This window comes from Oreochromis aureus, linkage group 8 (assembly GCF_013358895.1).
Source record: "Oreochromis aureus strain Israel breed Guangdong linkage group 8, ZZ_aureus, whole genome shotgun sequence".
Taxonomy (NCBI): domain Eukaryota; kingdom Metazoa; phylum Chordata; class Actinopteri; order Cichliformes; family Cichlidae; genus Oreochromis; species Oreochromis aureus.
Window position 1 is genome coordinate 11,804,654 of NC_052949.1, and position 26,679 is coordinate 11,831,332.

The 26,679-nt window shown below is 40.2% G+C and overlaps 1 protein-coding gene across 1 annotated transcript in view; it reads left to right on the forward strand.

The window, feature by feature from the left end:
• LOC116328806 (disintegrin and metalloproteinase domain-containing protein 12) overlaps window positions 1-26,679 on the forward strand; it is a 78,663-nt gene that overhangs the window by 45,229 nt on the left and 6,755 nt on the right. Inside the window, exons 5-17 of the mRNA XM_031750687.2 lie at window positions 482-558; window positions 2,554-2,740; window positions 8,864-8,929; window positions 9,520-9,591; window positions 9,994-10,163; window positions 11,216-11,300; window positions 12,804-12,952; window positions 19,385-19,562; window positions 23,051-23,140; window positions 23,318-23,513; window positions 23,605-23,713; window positions 24,239-24,437; window positions 25,932-26,009. Of these exons, the coding sequence (XP_031606547.1) occupies window positions 482-558; window positions 2,554-2,740; window positions 8,864-8,929; window positions 9,520-9,591; window positions 9,994-10,163; window positions 11,216-11,300; window positions 12,804-12,952; window positions 19,385-19,562; window positions 23,051-23,140; window positions 23,318-23,513; window positions 23,605-23,713; window positions 24,239-24,437; window positions 25,932-26,009 (1,656 nt within the window). The remainder of the gene's footprint in view (window positions 1-481; window positions 559-2,553; window positions 2,741-8,863; window positions 8,930-9,519; window positions 9,592-9,993; window positions 10,164-11,215; window positions 11,301-12,803; window positions 12,953-19,384; window positions 19,563-23,050; window positions 23,141-23,317; window positions 23,514-23,604; window positions 23,714-24,238; window positions 24,438-25,931; window positions 26,010-26,679) is intronic.

Sequence of the window (26,679 nt, forward strand, 5' to 3'; positions counted from 1 at the left end):
TTTCCTTGTTTTCCAGAACAGGGTGGCAGAAGGACCTCACCTGAGCGAGGCTGTCTAGCTGCAGCAGAAGGCCTGTTTTCACTCTAAACCAGACACTTCCTCCACACCCTCTAGGCCTTGTTCAATAAACACAGGCTTAATTCACTTTCTTTACTCCCTGCTGCAGCTTGACAGGTGGTCCGTGAAAGTGGGTACCTGGGAATACGGCAGAAAGCAAAGCCTGTGCTGGGAAATGTGGAACTCAGATTTCAACCATCATTAGCCTGTGGTGATGAGCAGGAATGGCTTTTGCTAAGCTGGCAAAATGCTATTCCCTTATAGTTAATTTACTCGAATTTCACAGTTACAGTGTAACACCTGGGGCTGATTGGGGTGAACTCTGCTTAAAACCAGACTCCTGTTTTGTTTCACACGCTGCTGCTCTATTCCTTCTGTCTTGAGTTTAAAATCCTATTGTTTTGTTTGTTTTGTGCTCCCTCAGGCAAACTGCTACTACCACGGTAAGGTGGAGGGTCATGACAATTCGGATGTGAGCCTCAGCACTTGCGCTGGGATTAAGTAAGTGTGCCAGGCGCTAGTTTGTTTCCCATTTTTTGACATGACACCACTGGTGTAAAAGCTTAGTGATACATTCAACAAGCCAACCCTGATCTCTCTGCTTTGGGACATGGAAAAAGTTTATGCAGTAGTGCCAGGTGTCACTAGAGCGGTACAATTACATAGTGTAGATTTAAAGTCACTTAAAATATGCATAAAGTGCAATGGAAATGCAATATGCAAATATGCAAAATTGCATATCATAATATTAGTTCTATACACAGTTTGATTGCTTTGATTTATTTTTTGTTTTTTTGTTCTCCACATTGCCAAAAAACCCCTCAGTAGCAGTTTTCTATTACAGCTGAGTAATAAAGTGGTAATAGTAGGGTAACAAGTAGCGTAGTTTAGCGTAATAGCTGGGTAACAATTTGATAAGCTGCTAGAAATAAGAAGGTAATGTCTGTGAGTTTGAATTTTCACATATTTTTAAAATAGTAATAACCTCATAATAATAAGGTAATATCGGCTGATGTTTTAGTATACAGTATCATTACTATATTGTAATGTTTAAATTAATCCTACCTTAGCTTCCAAGCATTCTGCTTTGCTTAAAAGCAAATATGTAAATATTATGTTTAATGCTCTGGATTATTAAATGGAAACATAAGCATATTTTATATCTGGATGACAGTAGATAACATGGTAGGAAAGAAAGAAATATTTAAAATGTCCAATACACAAAAATAAGACGTCATCCATGTTCTCCTGTTCATCCAATTCAGTGTTGTGGGGGGCGGGGCCGCATTTGTCACTGATTGACCTCTAACCATCCAAAGATCCAGCCTCTGCTGCAGCAAGTAGCACCAAGCCAACAACTTGTATACTGACAAATTTGAAGTTTTGAAGGAAGAACAATGGTAAAGCAAGCATGATGTAATTGGCAGGTCTTTGAGTATTGTCTTATTTAAAAAGATGCACTATTATATTTTGTGTATAGAGTAAAATAATGAATTCATCTTTTTCCTATTATGCCCAAAATGACACATCGGAGCACATTATTAATGTCTGTCATTAGAAATAAAACACTACTAAATTCACTTGGGGTGGATAGCTATATTCTGACTACACCACACCTTTAACCCCCTCACCTAAACTGTTGAAACTGGAGTGGTACATTTTTGGTGAATACTCTAAATAACATTGGCCAAGTTTTAAACAAGCTCCCAGTTTAGCTGCACGCATCAGCTTCCAGGTAAAATTTGGGCTGTGCACAAGTTTTCGTCTGTGCAAAGAGGACAGTTACAACCAATAGTTATGATGCATTAATGACTTTACTCCAAGTTTTAATGGTTTAGATGATGGCTAATTTGTTGGTTTGTTTAAAACCTCTCTGGCTGCTTAATTTGAGTAGCCAAGTGTTAGTAAATAGTCAATTTTCATACATCTGCAAATCAAGGTAAAACCCCATGTATGTAGTACTGTTGCAAATCTTTAAACCTGACATTCATTAAGGTTTTTAAGGCAAGTGGAGGATTTCAGTGTTGTCAAAGCACACTGCAAATGTCAGTGAGGAGTAATGATTGCAGCAATATCACTGGACACAATCAGGAATGTTTTCATGAAGCAGCCAGATGTCGACACCCTCTGCAGAGGGATATGCCTGATTGTGAAGCTCATTCTGCTGATATTTATTCATTTATTTCAGTTATTCTTAAACCTGTCTGCATAATAATAACAGATCACCAGAACAGTTTTGACAAGAAGCTACACAATTCTTGACCTGCTCACAGAGACAAATAGCTCCCCATTTGTGTTTGCAGCAGTCAGGCTCGGGGTTGGTTCAGTACGAGTTCGTGTGATTGTGAACATTGTGCAAGATTTACAGAATCTTACAGTTTATGCACAATGGGTACACTCATCGCTAATGACATGTCATCTTGGTCATCGCGTTTGATTATTTTTTATTGCATTGTCGATATTTGCACCTCTGATAGCCTCTTCCTCGTTCTGCAGGGGTTTTATATCTCTTGGCGATAGATCCTATGTACTGGAACCATGTGCTGATCGCTCTGATGGGACTCACTGGATTTACACAGCTGAACACCTCAATTTTGCTCCTGGCACCTGTGGCCATGATTTCAACACAACCTATTCATCTGCGCACACAGACGGCAGCCCATTCAAGGCTTTTAGCACAAGGGTAAGGATTATTAAACACATTTTTTTTTTTCTACAGCTAGTAAACTCTCAGTATGTAGTATGTGATTTTATTTTCATTCAACAAAGGTACACTCTCAGACATGGGGTCATGGTTTGAACTTTAGATCCCTGGCCTTTCAACCTGTGTTTTTTTTTTTCTTTTCAAATAAGTCAGATTGTAAAATCAGGCGGAGGAGAGAAAAAGTTTTAGCTTTCAGCCTTCTTTGTAGTTTAAACATTTAACTTCAGTGAAAACTATGAATCTTTAATAGGACTAACTGTTTGTACCTGGTCCACTGTAATTGATAAGTTATCTAGTAGTGTGCAAAAGTCTTGAGTCACCATCAATTTCTTTATGTTTTGGGGGGAAATGGGATTTATAGGAACACGTAAATACAGTATATAAGGCAAAACCAGAGTTTGTACAGCTCTAACGAGCTTTCTAGTCAGTTTTTAGTATGACCACCATTCTTCTTCATCATAGCCTGAACTCCCTTAGGTAAGCTTCCTTGCAATTTTTAGTCTAAGCTCTCCAGAGTTCTTGAAGGATAGTCGAACCTCATTTTTGGATGTCGGCTTCCTTTTGTTCCGCTTTCTGTCAAGATGATCCCACCCTGCTTCAAATATATTGCAGTTCAGGCTCTGGGGAGGCCAGTCAATGACCAGTATTTTTCCACTGTGTGTGTTATCTATCTAGGTATGCTTTTACTGCATTGGCAGTGTGTTTGGGATCATTGTCATGCTGCAAATCAGATGCTTTCCAGATGGTATTATATGGTGGATCAAAATCTGATGGTACTTTTTTGCATTCATAATTCCATCAATTTTCCAACCAATCTCCAGCACCACTGGCAGAAATACAGTCACAAACTATGACAGAGCCTCCGCCATGTTTTAAACTTGTCTGTAGACACTCATTGTTGTACATTTTCCTAACCCGCTCTACAATATTGAAGACAATTTGAACCAAAATATTTCTAACTTCTCCATAAAGATTCATCACTCCATAGTACCACTGATTATCAGTCCAGGTAGTGTGTGATTTGGCTACCTCAGACTTTTCTCTCAGTTTTCCTCCCATTAGAATGGCTTCTTTACAGCAACTGTTCATGCTGAGATCATTTCAGATGAAGCTTTGGTGAACAGTACGTGGATTAATTAAACGACCAGATGCATTTCTTAGGTCTTGTATCAGGTCTTTTTTTGGATTTCTTTTCCCTTCTTAGTGACATGACTTTTGGATGCTGTTCATCTGCTGTAGGAAACTGCTTCATTTGCCATCCACTGGTTCAGTTTCCCGAAATTCTTTTAAGGACATAATGAACACCATGCCAAGATATAAGTTTTTAGCTAATAGCTTTTTGGAGAACCACCTTATTGGTCCAAAAGTAAATCAAAGATAATTGTGTTACCTTTGGCATTTTTTGTAGATTCAACCAAATAAATGGAAAGAAACTTAAAATGGGCTCTTTGCTAAGTTGTCCGCTATGTGTAAACACAACACTGGTTCATCCGTTGAGTCCGTTCAAGCCTTTTTAGGCTTGAATGATTCATAGGTCAGTGTTAAGTACGTTTTTCTGAACATGGTCAGGTTCAGCAAAATGTTTAGATGAGATAAAAGACCTTTGATAAGGCCTGAAGAACTGTTGCTCAAGACTTCTTTAAACAATTAAAGAAGTCTGACTCCTTGGAAGCAAAATATAAAGAAATAAGGGGTGATTTTTTTCACAGCACTCTATGATATATTAACCCCTTTAAAAAACTTCTCCCAAGTTCTTTTGTGCAGCCTCTTTATGGGACTGATGGTTATGACAGTATGCTAAAATTAGTAGTTAGCTATTAAATATATCTTCACAGAGCAGCTACCACAGGCAAAACTCTCTCTGTTTCATAGACTTAAGAGAACCTTATGGTCCCCAGTAACAAATTAACTCTTTCTTTGGTTTTTTTGGTTTTTTTATATATATTCAGGATGATTTTAGGATCACATGAGGCTCTGAAAAAGATGTAAAGAGTGAGAAATGTTTCAGTTTGATTTTCTGGACTTCAGAGAATATAAAATGTAGATATGAACAGTGACAGGATATATATTTTTGAAGCCGATACTTGTTGAATCATCAGCTCATTCGGTTCTGACAGATGCTCTGGAGTGTGTTAGGAGAGCAGTTTAAAAAAAAAAAAAAAACGCCTGTGAAAAAAGTACATTTGCTGTTTAGCAATAGCATTTGCTCTTAATGTGAGATGAAACTGCTGGGTTGTGCTTACGGCCTCCAGCAGGACCATCCAGAATTAAAGAGATTGCTTTTAAGAAACCCCATCCCACTCTGCCCCCTGCCACAACACTGAGCATAGAGATAAATCACGAGGGGCATGGCCCTGGGGAGTTTCTAACCTCAGAAAGCACAAGCTTTACAGATGATGAGCACTGATAAGTGAAAAACATAAACTCCAGTCATCTTTATCTTTGGGGTGAGGTAAAGCAGGAGTGGACAAACATGGCTGATTAAGCAGATTAGTCCAGGGAAGGACTCGGATATAGGTGGTGCATAAGATGAAACAGATGTTCCAGTTGGAGGCTAAGCAAACATACTAAAATCATAATGCAGAAAAAATGTGAGGGACTTTCCAGGGCTTTAGTTAAAACTGATTTTTATTTTTGCAACCATGTCTTTGAGATCAGTGTGGGAAGCAGACCAAACATATGGGTATACTGGCTAAAACATCCTGTGTTTTCACGTTGTTATATTTATTTATTTCTCCAGTATTAGGGATTTTCTGATGTTTTATTGTAGAGCTCGATATCTGTAAATGATTATAGCGCTGGCTTTAGTGACAAGCATTGTCTTAAATCTTAAGAGGGCTACAAAGATTTAGCACAAGTGAACAAATCCTGACAACAACGCAATTTAGAAGTTCAGATGGATTATACCCGTGTGAAAAATGAACTTTTATTTGTTTTATTGCATCAGAATGTTCCCTCTAATTCATTTAAAGCACTATGTCCCTAACACTCATTATATGCTAAGAGATGTCAGAATTAGAATGCAAATCATCTCCACTAAGATGCAGTTTATTCATCAGGATGTCTAATGTCGCAACCCCATTGTCAAGTTAAAAATGTGAAAACAGAGGAGACAATGTTTTAGACATCGATGTCTAACTAATGGCGAAAGAGCCTAGCAAGCAATCTTGTTAATATAGCAAAGAGTATGGTCATAAACAGAGTTTAGTGTAGCAAAGATAGAAGAAGTACATCAAAAAGCACAAAGCCTTATTTGCTGTACTTAGCAGAAGGCATGCAGGTTCATCTCAGCATGTTACACAGGGGCACAGAGGTGTGCACTGTAGCTTTGATAAACTGCAAAGTACCCTGCTTGAGGGTCTAAAGATTAAAAGGTGTGTTGACAAGAGTGCCCCTGGATGATGAACATCAGATGAGGCTGAAAAGGGTAGAGAGATATGATGGCTTGCTGAGAGGAACAGCATGTCAGCAACATGAATTCTAACAAGGACCCATGTTGAAAATGTGACTATCCATAATGACCATGATTTGAGTATCTTGTCTTTCATGCTTGAAACAGATCATAGCACATGGAAGAGTCATTTCTGAAGTGTGCTGTAATTCATATTAAAGAACTATGAGCTTATACATGCTAGCCTAAACTAATTAAAGACATCACATCACCTCCTTTGGTAGGTTGAGGGTGTGTACCACATCAGCATCTGCTGCCCTGCAGATGCATCCTTCTTTCACTCCATTTCCTAGGTTGATTCACTAGGTTGAGTTTTTTTATGCACACCAGTGGAAGTTTCATCAATGAAGGGTGTGTCATGCTGAGTATATTTGGGGAAAAAATGTAGGAAAAAAATGGTTATCCCAGATTTTGCAGATAGATGTTAGATAAGATAGATGTTATAAATAGGTTAACAGGTTTGTGTTCCACTTTAAATTAGCAGTGTTTTCCTGTTCCCATAGCAGTTTCAGTTTTATTTTGATAAAGATGCTAGTAAGTGTCTATTGTACATTTAGACCTATGACTCTAACTGACTTGATTCTCCTCCAGAACAGCATTGCTCTTCACTGAGTTGAAAGAACAGTATTCGTGTGTATTTTTCCTCCCCAGTGGCCTCCTAGAGACTTAATCACCATAGGGTGTATTTAGAGCACACTTGCCCATCCTGGCTTATCTATGGAGGAGGCAGATAAGAGCAGAGAGGATCCAAGCTGCCAGGCCAGCAAGGATAAAGAGGCTCAGGTTGAAAGAGGGCCATGGTGTGAAGTCAGAACCTTTAGCTCGCAGGATCCGCAAGTGTGTGAGTGGAAAGAACAAGATTGTGTGCATGTGTGTACCTATATGCAGGTGAAACAGACTGTAGCGCCGCGTGTTGTATCAAGTAGTTGATGCCAAAGCATGTGACCAGGATCTACTTTGTGACCATGGGCTGTAAATTCTTTTACCATTGGATCTATAGAAGCTGCATCATCACAATGATGGCGATTTTATAAGTTTCCTTTCATGAATACCATTAGATCAAAATTTTAATGAACAAGTTTATGCCCAAACACTAATAACATTCCATTCAATGTTTTTCAATTTACTGCTAATTAGCAAACACTCCTGTTTAGTATTAAAATGTCAGCCTAACAATTTTAGCATTAACAATTTTACCTATGGTACCCTTTAAAAATCCTCAGCCAGGCCATTATTCTTTATATCTTACTTCCAAGGAGTCAGACTCAAGTACTGTTTAATGCTTATTCAAGCATTAAAAACGGCACCTAATTTAAGGGATGACTCCAATGTTGCGTCTAGACATAACAGAGATCATTTCTTTAGGCGTTTTGTTACCAGCAGCCTGTCACAAAACACATAATTTGTATTCTTTTTCTTTAGCTCAATCTATGAAAAATGCCAAAGGACTACAGGTTCAGACATAAAATAGCATTTTGTATTAATGAGGTGATTCCCAAAGAGCTATTAGCCAAAAACTTGGCATATCTGGGCATGGTGTGCAGTCTGTCCTTAAAAACATTAAGAAAATTGGGCAAAGTAGAGTGGAAGACCTAAGCAACAATCTACAGCAGTATTTACTGCTCTCAGAAATCCACAAAGACCTGTCAGAAAACGTTGATCCAGCATCTGTTGAATAAAGGTGATCAACTAAATATTTATTTTTAAGCTTTTTTTCCTTTTTTCCTTATATTTTGTATTTCCATACACATTTATAAACATTTCAATAAGTCGCTGTACTTTTTTTTCCTCCTTTTCCTACCAAAATACAAAGAAATCAGGGGTGGCCCTAGACTTTTGCGCAATACTGGATGCTGTGTCTTAAGTATACTCGCTGCTGTCACTGATATTATTTCAAAAATTGTCATTTTAGTTTCACACCGTTTTCCTGTCTATTCAAAACAGGTTGAACACTCACAATCTCTGACCACACAAAAAAGAGCTGAATATCCAGTAGACTGTATATAAACGGTGTAGCTTCCATGCCCAGTGCCTTAAACCTGCATTCTTTATAGTAACCATCAGGGGGAGACTCCTCTGGGTGCAAAAAAAAAAAAAAAAGCTGGTAAAATCCACATAAATTTGTCTGAAAATTGTATTTTATATCTATTTAGCATATCAAAATCCTTTTAGTTTTATAAAGAAAATCAATTCATTTTTTTATATTGTGTGCCAACAGACCATGCAGCACTGCACTAAACAAACAATAGCGATTCGTTTGGAGTGTTATCAGATTTGTGTGACCTTAGTGGCTCTTACTGGGTCAGATGTGAAGCGTAGCTGATTGTTTTTCGCTGATTCTCATTTCTGCTGCCTTTTGTGTAGAGTGCAGTTCAGGTGAAAAGCCATCTTGAGTGGCCACCTGCTGAATTTAGGCTGCCCTTTCCAGAAAGCTGCAGTAAAGTGCTCCTTACTAATGTCCTTCTCTCTCTACCCTCTCCTCCCTACTCCTTTCTTTTCATCCCCTGGTTTATTGTTTTGTTATTTGCACCCTCCGCCTCCTCTGTCATTTGCTTTTCTTGTATTCATATTGCCCATTCCTCCATCTTTCATCCTTTTCTGCTTTCCATCCAACTGTTGCCTGTCCACTCCTTTTCATTTACCTCTTGCAGCATAAACGCCATGCCCAGACTACAACCAAGTATGTGGAGCTGATCATCGTGGCTGACAACCGAGAGGTAAGCAGAGGTCAAACGGTCTCATCATCCTCTTCATCTTCCTGCTGACTTCCAATATAAAGAGGCTCAAAGACCAGATCCCAAACTAGCTTCCTTCCCCTTGAGACACAGATAAGAAGGCGCCACCACTGCCTTTGGGTCAGCTCTGATGCGTCCACTCGCTCACCCATTTCGCTCTCCAGCTCCATCTACATCCCGCTGCATACATCACTGACCACTTGACTCACAAATGAGACCGTTCCTTATGTGGGCTCTTAGACCTTTTAAGAAAGCTAAGAGAAGAAACAGTTTCTCACTAGTTTGAGACACATGGGTCAAAGTCACATGCTTTAGAGCCTGAATAAATTGTGAATATAATACAAAGCAGTTGAGGTTATCTTTTCAGCATAACCTTTACCGAGGAGCCTTTTGATGATAACAGCTGCAGCAGCAGTGGCAAGAATGGGGGCTAGAGCGCACCCTATGAAGACATTTCTACAACTGATACAGTGTTACACTATAATGCGATATGTCCAAAATACTATCTTTGAGGGTAATAAGCATTCAAGAGGGCAGCTCTTTGCTTCATTCTCTCTACTTGTATTGTTCAGTTTCAGAAGCAAGGCAAGGACATGGACAAAGTCAAGCAGCGGCTGGCTGAGATTGCTAATTACGTGGACAAGGTAACAATTGAATCCAAAGAGGGAATCCAGTGGTGGATTGTGATTTATTAGAGGTCACATTAAGCCTGGTGAGAATTGACCGACCTGCGGGCAGAGGTTGATTGGATTATGAATGGATGATCAATTTCATAACTTGGCTGGGAAATTTTGTGATGCAGCCAGTTTAATAGATTGTGCCGTGGGTGGCTGTTAAACACAGCAGAAGCAAAAAGCTGATTTATTCATATGGAGAGCCATACGCTGATAAATATTTAAGGACTTATACAGAGCCACTTTCGGTTTTAAGTGACTTTTTCTATAGCGTTTGTGGTTAATAGGTAATTTGCAGTAAAGACAGTGGCAAAAATGTTAAACGCATCTATAATCGCATCCCTCTCCCTGCTTCCGACTCCAAACTGTTAGTTCTACAGGGCTCTGAATATCCGTGTGGCTCTCGTGGGGCTGGAGGTGTGGAGTGATGTGGACAAGTGTCCCATAACCCAGGACCCATTTACTACCTTGCACGAGTTCCTGGACTGGAGAAAGGTCAAGCTGTTGCCTCAAAAGCCACATGACAACGCCCAGCTAATCAGGTACTGTAGCATAGAGATGCAATGTCTGTGTTTAGGATAAATCCTTTGTATGAAAGGTTTTCTTTATTCGAAACTAAACAAAATATGATGCTTAGTAGTACAGTTGATGGTTATTCTTTGGAGCTACCCAATTTACTGGGTGGTGTAGAGTTTCTAAAATAAACACATGACTACAAAAAATTGAACTCCCACCTTTTAAAACATCTGCAAACCCGTAGCGCACAACAACAAAAATATGTTATAAAATGTGTACCTTTGATACCATTGATGCCTTATATGTTTTTTTATTTGATTTTTTAAATACATAACACAAAATTATAAAGTAAAAGGTCATTTTTAACCATTTTTATAGCCTACATTGTCCTCCAGTTACAGACCGAACCATCCTACGGTATGTGGGTAGATGCTAGCCACACAGACGCTGTCAAGGAGACATGATGGGTGTTTGGGTCTTTACACAGTTGTTACCCCTCTCATTTGGTAGATGAATGTTAACAAAACAACCACGGCTAAAAAAGAAAACATTCAGAGAACAATGGCTCTGTTACAGCTGCCAGTGAAACAAATGTTAACAGAAACATGAGGTGGAAATTTTTAACGAATATATCATTTTTAGTCAGTGGAAAGACATTAACAGTAGCAGTGTTACCGTAGTTGTTGGTCTGTCAGTAAAACACGTAAAACTGTAAGCCGAGATGTGTGGGCATTTATCTAACGTGATGTATATTTTCACACAGCTGCTAACTTGGCTGCATGCTCCCGATTTTGAATAAAGCTTCAGCTTATTTGGCATTCACGACAAATTAGAAGCAAATGAAATGTTTCCTGCCCTTGTATGAAAGCCTTTATGTATGTATTTGAAATGCAGCTGCCAGAGCACATTTGCACTGGTGGACCCGCAGCAGTCTTCAAAACATCATCTTCTGTTACAGGAAACGCTGCATATCGCTAGTGGTCAGAAATCCTCAACGGCGCCTTTAATGACAGAAGTGTGAACACATGCATGGGTGCATATTTGAGTTATATAGTAACCACTGTGTTCTCATTTTCAGTGGGGTGTATTTCCAGGGAACCACTATTGGTATGGCACCCATCATGAGTATGTGCACAGCGGAGCAGTCAGGAGGAATCGTCATGGTAGGCTAATAAGTGTGTTTTTAAGAAGGGTGTGAGGAGGGTATACATGGGAAACGCCACTGAATCGTATTTGATACATTTTAAGCTGAATGAAAATGCAAGTCATAAATAATGAATCATCACGGAACTTTAATGTGTTGCATTAGCACAAGTCATCCTATTATTTCAGTCTTAAAGGCCTGGCTGGCTGGTTAGGTTTGGTCGCCAGATGGTTCTTCACTCTTGTCCTGCAGATGGTAAAGTAGGGACTGGATCATTAGGATAGAACTGTATGCTGTATGCACACATACTTAAGGCTGTAGAAATGGGGATTAATCCCCAGCCACAGATGACCGTGTTTGACCGGGTTGTGTCTCTTCATTTACCAGCTACCTTTGAACTCATTAGTTAGGCTTTCCCTGTGGGTCTCATTGCTCTCTCTCCAGGCAGTTAAATCTTAGACATGTCAGACATGAGGAATCTCCATTCACCAGCCCTAAATGTCATATTCATTTCATTGGTGTGGTGAGACAAAGCACAGACGGTTGCGTGACGTGCCCTCCTGAGCTCTTCAGCCTCATCTGTTGGTAAATGAGTCTGAATGGGTTTTTCCAGGAAACAGAATCCAACTTATTTGCATGAATCTGGGCTGCACATTTGGATTGCGCTCAAAATAGCTGACTGTTTCTTTCAAAAGCCCCCAGCAGAGCAGTTCAGCAGCCTAAGCTTGATTTGCACAGTGCTACAAAATAACGCGCTGTGACTAGAGACTGCAAAATTGAGGTGGTCTGACATGTACAGCTTTGCATCCATGATAGCCATCTATATGCCCTCTTTGTGTGTTAATGCTTTGAACACCTTGCAGAAAATCCCCAGCAAACATCAGGTTTCACTCTGCGTGCCACTGTAGGTTCATCTTTACTGTGCATCTGCTAACACTGTCTATTTTTAATTTCTGTCCTGCCAAAATTGAGTGTCTGATTTTCACCGAGGCCCTTCGGTTTTTCTTTGTCTTCCAACCTATTTGCCGAGAGGATGTCTTTATTTGTGAAGATGAAGCAGCACATCTGCCTCTGTCAGAGTTTGACAAGCGAGCTGAAGGTGACAGCCCGCAGTCTGCTTTCATAGCTCATTTCTGTGCCCCAGTGTCGAGCAGAAGAAATGCTCTGATAAGCACAGATTCAACAGAATTGTTTGTTTAATCTTGGCAATATGCAATTACACTCACTTGTTTTGAGTAATGTTTCTCCAGTGGCTCCTGTGGGGAACAACAATTTGGCTTGCATTAATTTTTTTGTTATTCGGTATTTTCCTCAGAGAATGCAATCAGAAACGTCTGTTCTTAATTAGCTTCTGCTATTGTTGCTGCGACAGATCTGTATACTGAGCAAATTTAATAATGGATATTGCTTCATGGATTCATGTCTAGCCTGGAAATACAGAGATAGCTCTGAATCACGAGGTAAAGAGGTTTGAGGGGAGATGAGGTAAGACGGCACGTTTTGTGATTGATCTCTTTTGCAGGACCATTCAGACAACCCCCTGGGTGCTGCAGTCACTCTGGCCCACGAGCTTGGACACAACTTTGGGATGAACCATGACACGCCAGAACGGGGGTGCGGCTGTAGAGTGACTGTGGATCGTGGAGGCTGCATCATGACTCCCTCCACTGGGTGAGTCACAGTTTCTGCTCCAGCCCATCTTAAAAAACACACGCACACATCTAAAATACATCATTATAATATAAAACTATCACTAATTTAAATTAATGTACTCATTAAGTACACTAAGTGTCCTCAAAAAACCCTGATTGCGATCTTATGTAAACATAATTCCACATGCTCTTCCCTTGTAATTTATTGTTTGCTGAGCAGTAAGCAAATGATGCCAATTAACTGTTGGGCCATTGGGTTTATGGCAGATTCAACAGCTGTGCTAATGCCCCAAGGCAATATGACTCACTCCGAATGGGAAGTGAGTAGTTCAGTGGCAGTGCATGGCCGTGACAGCACAAGACACTGACTGACTTATTCCCTGACATAATGCAGTTGATGTCTTGCAGACTAAAGATGTGTACTGTACATGTGGAAACAAGAAAGTTGCTCATTAAGAGTATCTGAGTGACAAAATGGCACAAAATTCAACAGCTCAATTACATCTAATTCACCATAGTCTGCAGTGTCTTGACATCTTATAGTAGACCCAGCAGATGCAGAGGACGTTCTGAGTAGAAACATTGGGGTGTCTGTTTCAGCCAAGGCCTTGTGGTCTGTGGGAGCCTCCGACTGGTGTTTATGCTGGAAACATCCCTCTCTATTTGGTTTGGCCCAAGCCCATGAAAAACACCGTAACACTATTCCTTATTATAGACTTAGAAAACAACCGTCGTAAGAAGTGTAGATTTACGTTATACTCTGATTGAGGGTATTCCCGGTCAAGGTCTTTGCCAAATATGGCAACAGAGTGAATATATTAAAAAGGGAAAGAAATGTTTGTTGAAGTAGAAATAAAATGGTTTTGTGTTTCCTTTGCTCTCCTACTCTTGTCTGTCTGGCTCTCCCCTTTTCACAGACAGTTAGAGTGACGCTATTCTTTGATATACATGCAACTTTAATGGTGGAAAATCTCTTAGCAGCCCCAAGTAAATAATTGAAGACCCCTGAAAACGGTAGTTTTAATGTAGGCAAAACCCACCACCTTCTCCTTACTATTTGAATCCGAAGTTGCATGTAGCAATGATGAACCTCTCTGAATGTGAAAAAAGGTGTTTGTGCCACACTTTAAATAAAGGCAAATTAAATAATACATGAATATTTAGCATGTTTTTCTCCACGGAGGCTGTTTGCTTTTTTTTTATTATAGCAGACAAAAGAAAGAAATTATTTAGTCCTTGGTTTTAAAAATAATCCCCTCTACTCCTCCTCTTTGCTCAATATTTCTGCCCTGCTTTTTAATCCAGGATTAAGGAAGCAATACATTTAAATAAGGATGTTTAGGAACTCTACATTCTCTCATTCTGCCTCTTGATTTATTCCAAGTCAGGACCATAAAGTTTCCCCCATGGGTCCAGCTCGAGGCCCCTGCAGTTTCTTTTGCAGTTGCTTAAAAGCTCTATATTTCTACAAACATTTTGCTAAAATTACCCGAATTCTGTTTTTCTTTTTAGAGAGAAAATCAGATATTTTTACTAAACCGTGTTATCATACACACCTCTACTTAAGGCCTGCTCTGGAAAGAACTGGCACAAATGCCTGTCTGATTATCAGCCCCTCCATTCTGTAATTGAAAGTACTGGCAAAGCTCGCCTACACTCAGTCAATCATGAGTACAATTTTTTCATAAGTCTCTTTTGTTTTAGTCAAATAGCACAGAGTAATTGTAGGTTCACAGGAACATTGTTGCTTATATACAGGTACCCTTCAAACTCTCCTGGCCTCGCTGTGGCTCCAGGAATAAGGCAAAGGAGATAATGAGATCCAGTTTGTCATTGTTACTATGGGGTAGAGAGTGTTTGTGGGGTAGATGATGGGGGGGCAATAAAACTGCAAGCTGACCCAGTGCCAACTACACATCTGCACAGAGGACTGCTTGTTTCCTGTTCACGCTGGTCACGGCCAATTGTTGTGTCCTCCTCTCTATCCATCTCTCCATCCACCCATTAGCTCTAAATGAGAACATGCTGGTATTTCTCATCCTTTGAGATTATATCTCCTCGACACACGCACAAACACAGCAAATGAGCTCATCGCTCTTTTGTGGACACATGAGCACGTGTGTGTGTGCACAAACATGAGAAATCCATGTCTTTGAAAGACTAATGCAGAAACTACAGTTGTGCATTAGTCTTCCGGTCCTCTCCCGTTTTATTTCGTTGTGCCCGAGCCCGAGTTTGATGATCTGGTTTACTGTTTATTGACCGTTTTTTGTGCTTTCATTCAGAAAGTGCAGCTTTCTGGATGGAAGCTGTTTATCGCCAGGGCCATAAAGTAAGATGTTGAGCTCATAAAACATACAGCAGGGTGTACAGGACATGAGAATGAAAAAAGAGAGTATAGACTACATTCTGACTGAACAGCAGCTTGGCTCAAATCAAAATGGGATAGAGCGTCTTGGTTTTCAAAAATAAAAAAGAGTAATGATTCTCATAATTTTAGAAAAACTGACATGTCATTCTACCTAAAAGATATTGCCTCTTAGGTATATGCAGATAGCACTGTTTTTAAAAAAAAAATATGTCTACTATCTTGATTTGCAGAAGAAATTGTAACAATGCTGAAGCATTAAACAGTAAATTCAGTATTTCTAATGAATCAGAAAGCCATTAATTTGCTTTAAATATGTACCACACTGCATGTGTAAGCTTGCCATTTAAGTTTGTCACACAGGCAAAGCTGCTGATGGACATGGATGTCCTTGGTATGTTCTGAAAGAGAGTGTGTTGCAAAATGACTAAGCTGATATATATGTTTTGTCATTAAATAATTAGAAATCACAGAAAGTGAGTCAAAGGCATGCCATGGAAATGTGACTCATGCCCCACTGATGAACAGGAACTCACTAGTGTCCCTTGTTTAATTGGCTCCGTCGGGAAAACAATGCTCTTCAGTATCTACAACAAGGCCTGGCTGACATGGGATCAAGGAGTAACAACAGATCATATGACCTAATGACATTGCTTAGAGCTCAGGCTCTACTTGCATTAAGGAATCTGTAAAAATCCATATGAAATATCCGGTGAAGCAGCAGTTGTTTTGTTCGTCAGTTGTCATGTTCAGGTTCAAATTTGCTTTGTTGACAATTGCGCCAGAACATTAGGTCTTCCTAAATCTATGTCAGTAAATGGCTAATTTGGTATTTTTAAAAATATTCTCATTGGAAATTGCAGATGATCTGATTCATAACCTCATCGGTGTTTCGTGGCTGAAAAGATGCAGTATAAATTGAAATTTTGTGATCTGAACTGCAAGGACAGAAAGGCTGTGAGGAAAAAGCCCAGCCGAGCTGAATTTGGGTCTAAAGGCTCTCTGAATTTTAATGTGATACTTTGCCACTAATCACTGGTATTATAGGGTTTGGCTTTAAGGTCATAGTTTACAGCAAACGCTCATATTAAGATGACGCTCATGTGTTGGTTATTTTATGTTTTAATAAGAAATATGTAGGGAGGCAGGACATTTTGTCAGATACATCTTCCTTTACAGATTACTTACTTCTTTCACATCTTCAAACAAAACACACAAACACAAACAAATGTCACAGTTTATCTACCTTGTTGGAGCAGCAAAGCTTCCAGCTCTGTATTGTGCGCTGTGCAGATCATTAAGTCCTTATCATAGACCTCCCCACTCTCTCCATTTGCATCGATGTTGCTACACTGTAGTCAGGGATTGTTTTGTACTCTCTTTCAACCATCAAATGCTGGACCTCTGAAGCTTAGGAGCCAACTGTCAAACACTGACCATAAGTCGGAGATGAACCAGAAAGCACATAAAACATTCAATCTATACTGGAATTAGAGCACGAGTGGGTGGGAAACATTGAGTTCGATAAGACGGAACAAAGATTTGTCGTAAAGGCAAGGCAATTTGTCTTAAACCAAGACAAGAATGAGATCAGCTGGGAACAAGATTGAGTCAAACTGGGTCTTTTGGCCCAGACGATGAGTGGTTGTCTTCAGCATTTCCAGTTCACCGTATGCACCAGATGTGCCAGCCATTACTGGCCTTGGCAATGGCCTGCTAGCCCTGAGGACTGCAGCTGCTAAATGCCATCCACTGTAAATCATTGGTGCCTCTGCCTTTTCACAGTCATTATTCCTCCTCCTACCTCCAGATTGTTAGGGTATACCAATTATTTGTGTATTGCCTCTCATAAAGAACAGCTGGATCCCTGAGCAGCTCATGTATCTCAAGAGTTACAAAAAGAAAAAAAGACGGACGTGAGAGTTTTGTCATGCATTGCACAGGCTGGTAATTGAAGAGCAGGGCTGAGTTCATGGAAACTGAGTGAATGCAACGAAGGAGGGGGTTCAACTTTTCAACGGGCAATTTTGGCTCAGGCTTTGGGGGCAAGGAGGAAATCAACAACAGCAGTTGCTAAGGAAGTGCCCTGCTTGTTGAACAGCAGTCTTGACAGCTGTTGATCAGAGAGGAGGAGGAGGGGGAAAGAGGGCACAATTATGGTTATTACTACAGCTGTCTTTACTGCTCTTTCCTTTCACCATTTCATTTCATTACAAAGCCACTCTGATCTTTTGCTTTAATCCAGAATGTCTGGAGATCTGCTTCGAGGTAACCCACTTTTACCTAATGCAACCTGCGAACGGGGTGGGGGGGTCAGCAGCGAGGGGTGATGTAAGCCGCCTCCGCACATGTTGGAAATCAAAGACAAGCCAAGAATGAGGCCGTGTCAAACATTCACAAAGTGTCATGACATATTTAGAGCTGTATTAGATGTGAAAACCCAATCAGAGGAAAACACAGTTTGAAAGAGTTGCCAGCATTAAGTTACATAGAGGTTTCTCCTTCTCAGAAGTCAAAGATTCCAAAGAGTAAGTGTTTTATAGCTTGTATGCAATACAGCCAGTAGGTCCCGACAGCTCTACTACATTCATACTGACCTCAGTGAAGTAAAGAATTGTGGGTTGTTTGCAGTTGTGTGCAGTTGTGACATTTCCTGTCAACAATCCACCAGAAAAACTTTTAAAAATTACATAAAAATATCATCAAATTAATGCCAGTAAAGTTTTACTAGTCTGGATTTCATGTTTGACTGTGTCTCTAATATTCAGTTGTTGAGCATGTTGCAGCTGCTGTGGCCAGGTTCAAGATAGATGTGTTTTATATGGTAGAAAAGGTCTCTCTTTCCCATGCAAAGGAAAGAAAACCAGGCTTTTAAAGCCACAGGCACGAACAGGCACGTGGGTGGCAGAGGTAGTAAAGGGTCAGCATTAGTGTTGATGGCATAAATAATAAAATGGCACAATAATAATACATTTTATTTAAATGGCACCCTTTTCAAAAGGGCTTTTAGAGACTAGCAAGAAAGCAGAGTAAAGCCGATCATTAAGGTCCAACAAAACAAGATAAATCTACGGTGAAATTGGCGGGGATAGGTGCAAAATGCAAGATACAAGATGACAATTTAAATAATAAATATCAATAAAAGAATAAAAGCAATAGAGCAGAAAGAAAGACAACGATAAGAGAATAATAGAAAACTGAGACAATGAGAGATGGCTTCACATAAAAGAGGAAGTGATTTTTAAAGAGGTCACTTATTCAGTGAGACTTATCTGCTTATCTCAGGCGGGTCTCTCCAGAGTCGAGGGGCCCTGATGAGAATGTACATTTAAAAAAAATTCAAGGGTCCTTCATCACACCGGTTGAACGAGACATTTGGGTATCAAATCATCCACGAATTGTCTCATGCATGTACTTATCTATGAAGACCAGCACTGATATAAGTTTGAAGATTACGTATATATTCACCCCTTCCAGCTTTGTGCTGAGTTTTATTGTGTCAGTGGAGTATTAAAAATCTCATATGGTGCTTTTGTATCAGGAGTCACAAAGAATGAGATACAATCTGGACTTATTCATGCACATTTTACACAGACGCTGTCATCTAAGGCACTATATTATCACAGAAAAGCTCAATAAAGCCACATGAGGTCTTTAACAAAGCTTTTGGCAGACACAGCCTTGGGCCGAGTGCTTTCCCCACGGAGCAGACCACCCTCTCTGTCTGTTCCAAAAACAATATTAAAAACACACAATCCCCTATTTCTCCTAAATTTATGGGTGTTGTACGTCTTGCAGAGGAAGCACTTTTTGGGTTGAGTGTTCATAATCCTTTTCTCATAAAATATGTCTAATCAGATCTCCCACTCTCCGTGGAGAGAGAAGTCACAGGGGCCCTGTGCTGTTCATATGCTGATGGAACTTTGGAGAGCTCGCTGAGCTCTAGTGGTTAATTGATTTTGTGATTAGCAGCAATTAGCCCTGATTACATCAGACTAAAGAGGGCCCTCGTGGGGGGATCTCAGTTGTCTTCTTGCTCTCTCTCTATTTGTGTGACTCACGTAACATTTCCTTCACCCGCAGGTATCCGTTTCCTACGGTGTTCAGCAGCTGCAGCAGGAAGGACCTCACGGCTAGTTTCGAAAAAGGCGTTGGAATGTGTCTCTTCAATATGCCAGAGGTCAAAGTGCTGTATGGTGGGCAGAAATGTGGCAACGGCTATGTGGAGGAGGGAGAGGAGTGTGACTGTGGAGAACTGGAGGTGAGGGTGCTGTAGGTCATAATAAAAAAAAATAAAAAATGTTTTTATTTTCAGGCCTCTTGCAGCTTTTGCCAAAAACTCTTAGCTGCTACTCATAAATCATTGTTAATTATGTTTTCCATTCTACAGCAAATTAAATAAGGAGAAATGCTAGAGGGGTGTGCTGCCCTGACACAAGTAGTTCACCTCAGCTTCAAATCTAATGGCACTAAGCTTTTGTATTGCAAACACATTCTTCTGATAATTAGGTTAAAGATATGAGTATGGATTAATTCAATCAGTGGAAAGAAGACATGTTTGGGAGGGTTGATGTCTAATTGTGATACAGTACACTGAGAGGAAGCACTGCCGACAGTTTCACACTGTCAACTAGTGAATTATTTAAATGAATCTGCATTGGCATGCACATATTTAATGGTAGTGCATGTTGCCAACTGTTACAACTGCAGGATGATAAAACAGATAATCGTGATTCGGCTGACAATTAGCAGAGGCGAGCTGCTTATCGGATTATGAAATATGAAGGAGACATCTATTGTGATTTAGAGGGATATTTTGAATTACATAATAGCCTAAATGAGAGAACGCCTTGTTGTCTTTCGTAATTTGTTTATGCTTTTACGCCCCATGAGTCTTTTTGTGAGCTGCTCAAGTTTCAGTCAGGGTCAGACTGAAAGTGGCCTTGTCCTTAAAAACAAAGAACTAACATAAGCTCCGCGGACCTGAGCCAGCAACAATAATAAAGCTCTCCACAAAACTGAGCAGAGTCATGCCAACTCAGGCCAGATCAGAGTTCTCAGACAGCACCTCTCTCCGCCATTAAAAAGCCTCATTAAAAACTCTGGGTCCTGCTCCTCACAATCACTGGCTACTTCTTTTCAGCGTGACTTCTCTGCCTCTTTTTGGCCCCAGGGACCATGGGAAAGGCCCTTAATGGTTTTCAGACTGAAAGAAGTTTTGGAAGGCCCATCACATCAGCTGTGTCCCCTGCCAGCTCCATCTATCCACTTCCTCCCAACTCTTGCTGCATATTCAGACTATAATGGCAAAAGGAAAAGAGCTGACCCTCGGGGGTCCAGACAACCTGCATGAGATCATATATGCACAAGCACACACACACACAGTGCATATTGTATATTCTGAGTCTTGATTGAATTCTTGCTTCCATGTGTATTGGAAAGCAGTGTTACTGATTGGTGCGGTGCATGGGTCACGATAGAGGCTAACAGGAAACAGATGGTCCTCAACAGTGAGATGGGAAATGTTATTGTAGATCTGCCCTCTCTCTCTCTCTCCAAAATGCCTCTGGATGCTATCTGAGTGACCAAAACCAACCAGAGCAATGAAATAAGTGATGGCATGTTGAGTGACAAAAATGTAAACAGAGCATGTCAGTCATCGTATCGCACCTGCTCTATTTCAGATAAATGGAATGGAATCTGTACCTGCCCCTAAAGCTGCATGATTAAAAGATTTTTTTTTAAAATTAATGCACTGATTGGGAAAAGTCCCCTCATTTTTTTCATCAGCCCACACGTCTGCACCTGGAACATTCTTGGGAAACCAGACAAAGTTGGAGATGCCTGTAAAATTATAACCATAGTTTTAAATGTGTATTAAAGTGAGGTTATATTTCCACAACGCTGTGATCTGTCAGAACCATGCCACAAATGTTTTCTAGTCCATCCATCCATCCATCCATCCATCCATCCATCCATCCATCCATCAATTTTCTGCTTTATGTCTGGGGTGGACACCCTTATTTCTCTGTCCCTGGTCAGCACCTGCAGCTTTTCCAGGGGAGCACTAATAGGTTTAATATCTCTGATATGTCCTGGGTCTGCCCTGGGACCTCCTCCTACTGGAGGTCCAGAACACCTCATGTTCAGGATGTTTTACAGTCTTCACCGAAATTCCTCAGCCTCACAAAAGTTGTCAAATGGAGTTTAATTTTTCTAAACCATAATCGTTATTGCTAAAAGTATTAACTCACCCATCCAAATCATTGAATTGAGGTGTTCCAATCCTTTCCATGGCCACAGGTGTATAAAATCAAGTACCTAGGCAGGTACTCTCTCAGGAGCTCAATGAATTCCAGCATGGTACCGTGATAGGATGCCACCTGTGCAACAAGTCCAGGCGTGAAATGTGCTCACTACTAAATATCCACAGTCAACTAATAGAGGAATTATAACAAAGTGGAAGTGACTGGGAATGACAACAACTCAGTCACAAAGCGGTAAGCCAAGTAAAGTCACAAAGCGAGGTCAGTGGATGCTGAGGCTAATAGTGCGCAACTTTCTACAGAGTTAATAGCTGCAGACCTCCAAACTTCACATGGTCTTCAGATTAGCTCAAGAACAGTATAGTGTGGGAACAGTTTGGGGACGGCCCCTTCTTGTTCCAACATGACCGTGCACCAGTGCACAAAGGAAACGTCCATAGCGACATTTCCTTTGTGCACCAGTGCACAAAGGAAACGTCCATAGCGACATGGATGCGGAAGTTTGGTGTGGAAGAACTTGACTGGCCTTCACAGAGTCCTGACTTCAATCCAAAAGAACAGCTTTGGGATGAAATAGAGGAGAGACCGCAAGCCAGACCTTCTTCTGACCTCACAAACAGGCTTCTAGAGGAATAGTCAAAAATTCACATAAACACACTCCTAAACCTTGTGGAACGCCAAGCCTTCCCAGAAGAGTTAAGACTGTTATAGATTCCTTGCAGAAGCGCTTGGCTTATCAATACTAAATATGTTCTTGATTTTTTTTACTCAAGCTAAAAAGTGAGCAGTTTGGAATGTTGATTGCTGAAGTTTCACTTAAATATTCCAAATAGTTGTATATAAATTAAGATAACCTTTGCCTACTTAAATTATCGAACCAGTTGAGTAAGCAAAGTAACTTCTGTCGATTGTTTACATTTGTATTCAGAAGAATTGCATCTGAAAATACGAAGAATACCTGAGTGAGCCTTATATTATGGCAGCAGAGTGTGGGTTAAGTTTTTGATTGCTATTGTCACACCTGCCTGAACTGAAGTGGAGTTATTAGCTGAGGAAGTGTTGTGTAAATCAGTCTTTTACAATTTGCTTGTAAAGTAGCATCGTCAGTGTTTATATAATCTAAAGTTTCATTCATTTAAACTTAAGTCTTTCTTTGTTCTTTCTTTGTCCTTTTCTTTTCTCTCCTGTTCATTTTACTATTGAGTTCAACATGGTTTCTGGGGTCTGAAAAAATCCTGTCAGATGGAAATGTTGTTTTTCGAAACCTAGAAACTGCTGTTACCTTTCTTCAGTCAGGTTTTTTAGTTGCTACGTTACACAGTCCTGCTAGGGCTGCATCCCCTCTGATAACAAAATTTGAGTTTTTGCTCTGGGGTGAAATATGATCTCTTTGTGCTGAGTTAATTCTTCTTCACTTTTGTTCCCTCTTACTTACTTTTCCTTTCTCTGCTTGTCTTCTTTTGCTATTCTTTTCCATTGGAAGGAATGTATGAATCCCTGCTGCAATGCCACCACCTGCACTCTGAAAGGAGATGCTGTTTGTGCACATGGACAGTGCTGCCAGGACTGTCAGGTAATACATGTTATAGTATTTCAGTACAAAGTATTTTTACAGCCATCTTGCAAAAAAGTTATTTTCTCTGATTAACTTGATTTGACATCCTTTAATTCAATGTAGTCGAAATGTATTTTTTGGCGTAATTCACATTTCTCTGCTTCACTGTGGGTCTTTGTCTTTGTTGTCATGTAGCTGAAGCCATCAGGCACACTGTGCCGTGAATCCAGCAACTCTTGTGATCTGCCTGAGTTTTGCACCGGTACCAGTCCTCACTGTCCCTCCAACGTCTACCTTCATGATGGTCATGGCTGCCACAACGTTGACGGCTACTGTTATAATGGCATTTGTCAGACTCATGAACAGCAGTGCATAACGCTGTGGGGCCACGGTATGTGAAAAATCCCCCTTGCTGGGTCACACTCAACAGTTCAACAATTGTTGCTATTTTTTTCTTTTTATGTGTTTAACGCATCTTGCAGGAGCCAAGCCAGCTCCAGGCATCTGCTTTGAAAGGGTCAACTCAGCAGGAGACCCTTATGGCAACTGTGGCAAGGATACAAAAGGCTCCTTTGCCAAATGTGAAGTGCGGTAAGTTCTGATGTCCCCATAGAAACCATTGAATGTATTCAATAGCATGTGATTTGTGGAATGCAGTTAGGAACATAAAGCATATTGTACCTACTGTATAAAAAAAAGCATATAACTCATTGAAATAGGAACAGTTTTCAATGCTAGGCACCACTCTGTGTGACTGAATGAGGCTGACACAGTTTTCTCAGTAGTTAAGAAAAATAAAGCAAAAATACCAGATTGGTTTCTCAGTTTTATGAAGCTTTTTTTTTCCAAGTAGCTGATCCATTAGATGATAGAAAATAATCATTAGCTGGAGTCCTAATTGAGGGTTGCAGAGTCATTTGATGTAATGCAACAAGTTCTGTCTCTAAAATCTCAGTTTGTGATCTGGAAACGGCGTAAACGAGCTGCCTGTTCTTCAGTTTCTTTAATTGGACAGAAGGAGAAAGATGAAAATGAAAATAAAGCTCCTCGTATCCACAAAACAGTGACATGTAATTTAATTATTGTATTGTTATTCCCCTTGGTGTTTGTTTACAGAGATGCAAAATGTGGCAAAATCCAGTGTCAAGGAGGAGCTAATCGCCCAGTAATTGGCACCAACGCTGTTTCAATTGAAACAAACATACCCCTTCAGGAAGGGGGAAGAATACTGTGCCGAGGTACGCATGTCTACTTGGGCGATGACATGCCTGATCCTGGCTTGGTCCTGACGGGAACCAAGTGTGGAGATGAAATGGTGAGAGCTAAGGCTTGTGCTTTCAGTCTCATTACATTTATCAGTTATGATTAAGTAGATGTAGCTATTTCTATGAGCAGTTCATGAAAGATGCCTGGTGTGCTTTTCATATCTTCTATCATATATACTGTTGCAACAATGGATCCTCATGTTTAATAATGAGGTCAGCATATGTGCAGATAATCCCTATGGGCCAACATTTCAGACTTCTGAAGGCTCTAAAAGATTAGTTGCAGACAGGTTGTCTACTCTCATCTCAAGGGCACAGCACTCCCACCTACCTGCTGTTTAGACCTTCTGTTTGTGAGGACCAGTCAATCAGAAGAATGTAGCCTATATTAAGGGGGAAGGGAGCTTAAATGGCTTGCTTCATCCAGTGAAAGAACTGGTAGATCTTTTAATGCACAGTTATAAATGAAAGAGAGGGTGATTTTCTTTTATATTAAACATCATCATTGTAATCAAGAAATAAAATAACATCAAATCAAACCACTGAATGTGAAAAACAGTTGGTCCACTGTCCTAAAAATGTATGCATTAAGGTACATACCAAAAAAGGAAAAAGAGAAGTGCTTATTAACTTCCAGTCAGGGTGGGAAACTCCATCCAACATAAACATGCTTTGAAAAAAAGTACAAAAGACAAGTGGCTTGTAGTGAAACACAAGAAGCACACTGAATCTGTGTCCCAATTCTTTGGATGTATAATTCGGAAGACAGTGCCTAGAAAGCATGCAGTCCCTGATTTGGGTTGTAACTACAGACAGAGAAGGTTCTAATAAGATCAGGAAGGAAAGCAACAAAAACAGAGAAAGCATGGTTCAAAATCACAACAACAACAAAAAAATATGACAGTAATAGCGCCTAAAATACCAATGCTAATCTGTAAGTTGATATAAACACAAAACTTACCGGTATTGCTGAGAAATAAGAGTGGAGAAGGGATGTGGAGTGAAAGGCCATGACTAAGATGTTTTGAGGAGTTCTTTAAGCCGTGTCCTTTTGTCATTTCAGACTTGCACTGGCTCAGACTCTTAATTGACTTACCATTATTCAGTCTACTTGGCATCTCCTAGTGTTCATCAATCTAGCCATTGGTCATTTCGCTGATCCAGTTAGTCCATTTAGTCTAATTTAGCTCTCTATGAGCTTTGACTCTTAAGGAGGATCTACCCTCCGCCCTCATCTGCAAAGGCATTACACTCTGTGCCCGCTGCTGCCAAGCTCATCTTCACATTCTGCTGTGCTATACTCTCTTTGTGTCTGGTGCCTTTAAGGAGACATATAATACATTTCTGATACATTCCTGTCAGTGGTGACATCGTTTTATTTCATGCTATACTGATTTATAGCTGAAGTGTCTGTCAGAAGCAAATTAAAAGAAAGGGCAAACCGCATCTTTCTGTTTTTGCCTTAAAAATGAAATCGTTTGGAAATTTACTGACATTGTTTTTGAACTCACACTGTTAATTTTTCATGTCGTTTTCTGCTTCAGATGTGTTTGAATCGTCAGTGCCAGAACGTCAGTGTTTTTGGTGTGCACGATTGTTCGGCCAAGTGCAGCGGTCGAGGGGTGAGTACAGTACATTTCATCCTGTTTCACCGTTTGAAAAAAACAATGTGATAGTTGTCGATCCTAAAACAAACCCTATTCCTTCTTCTCATCGGCTCATTTGGGCTGTAATGTGTTCAGAATGCCCAGTACACACTGGCTAGAGAGCCATTACACTGCCTTGCAATCAATCACTCTGAATGCTGAAAGGTTCAATCAATTAGACATAATGATTTCATTTCTGTTCTGCGTTAAGGGCCATTCATCATACCATCAGGCAGTCATCCTTGTCCCGAAAAATGTGTTGAAATCTGAAGGCCCGGCTTTGTTTGGCCAAACCCTCGGAGCAATGACACACAGTCTGACTTTGAGCTGGGGAAAATAGATATTAGATTTTTCTTAAATGCCACCCATCAAATGTCTACGGGTGGTCCTGTTAGAGATGAAATGTATGGCTTTGTAGTATTAAATTTCCTGGTGAAGCCCAGAGGCTTTGGCTGTGACTGTGACTGTTTAAGTTGCTCTTTCATCAAATGCATACAGACGAAAGAATTGGCGGCTGTCTGTTAAAGTGAAACGTGTCCGGGTGTTATACATATATTTGTTTGTGTAGCGCCATAAGACATGTCTATGAAATTTTAAGGAATGTTTTACTTGCTGAAATAAAAAGAGACAGGGCACCTCTGCATGT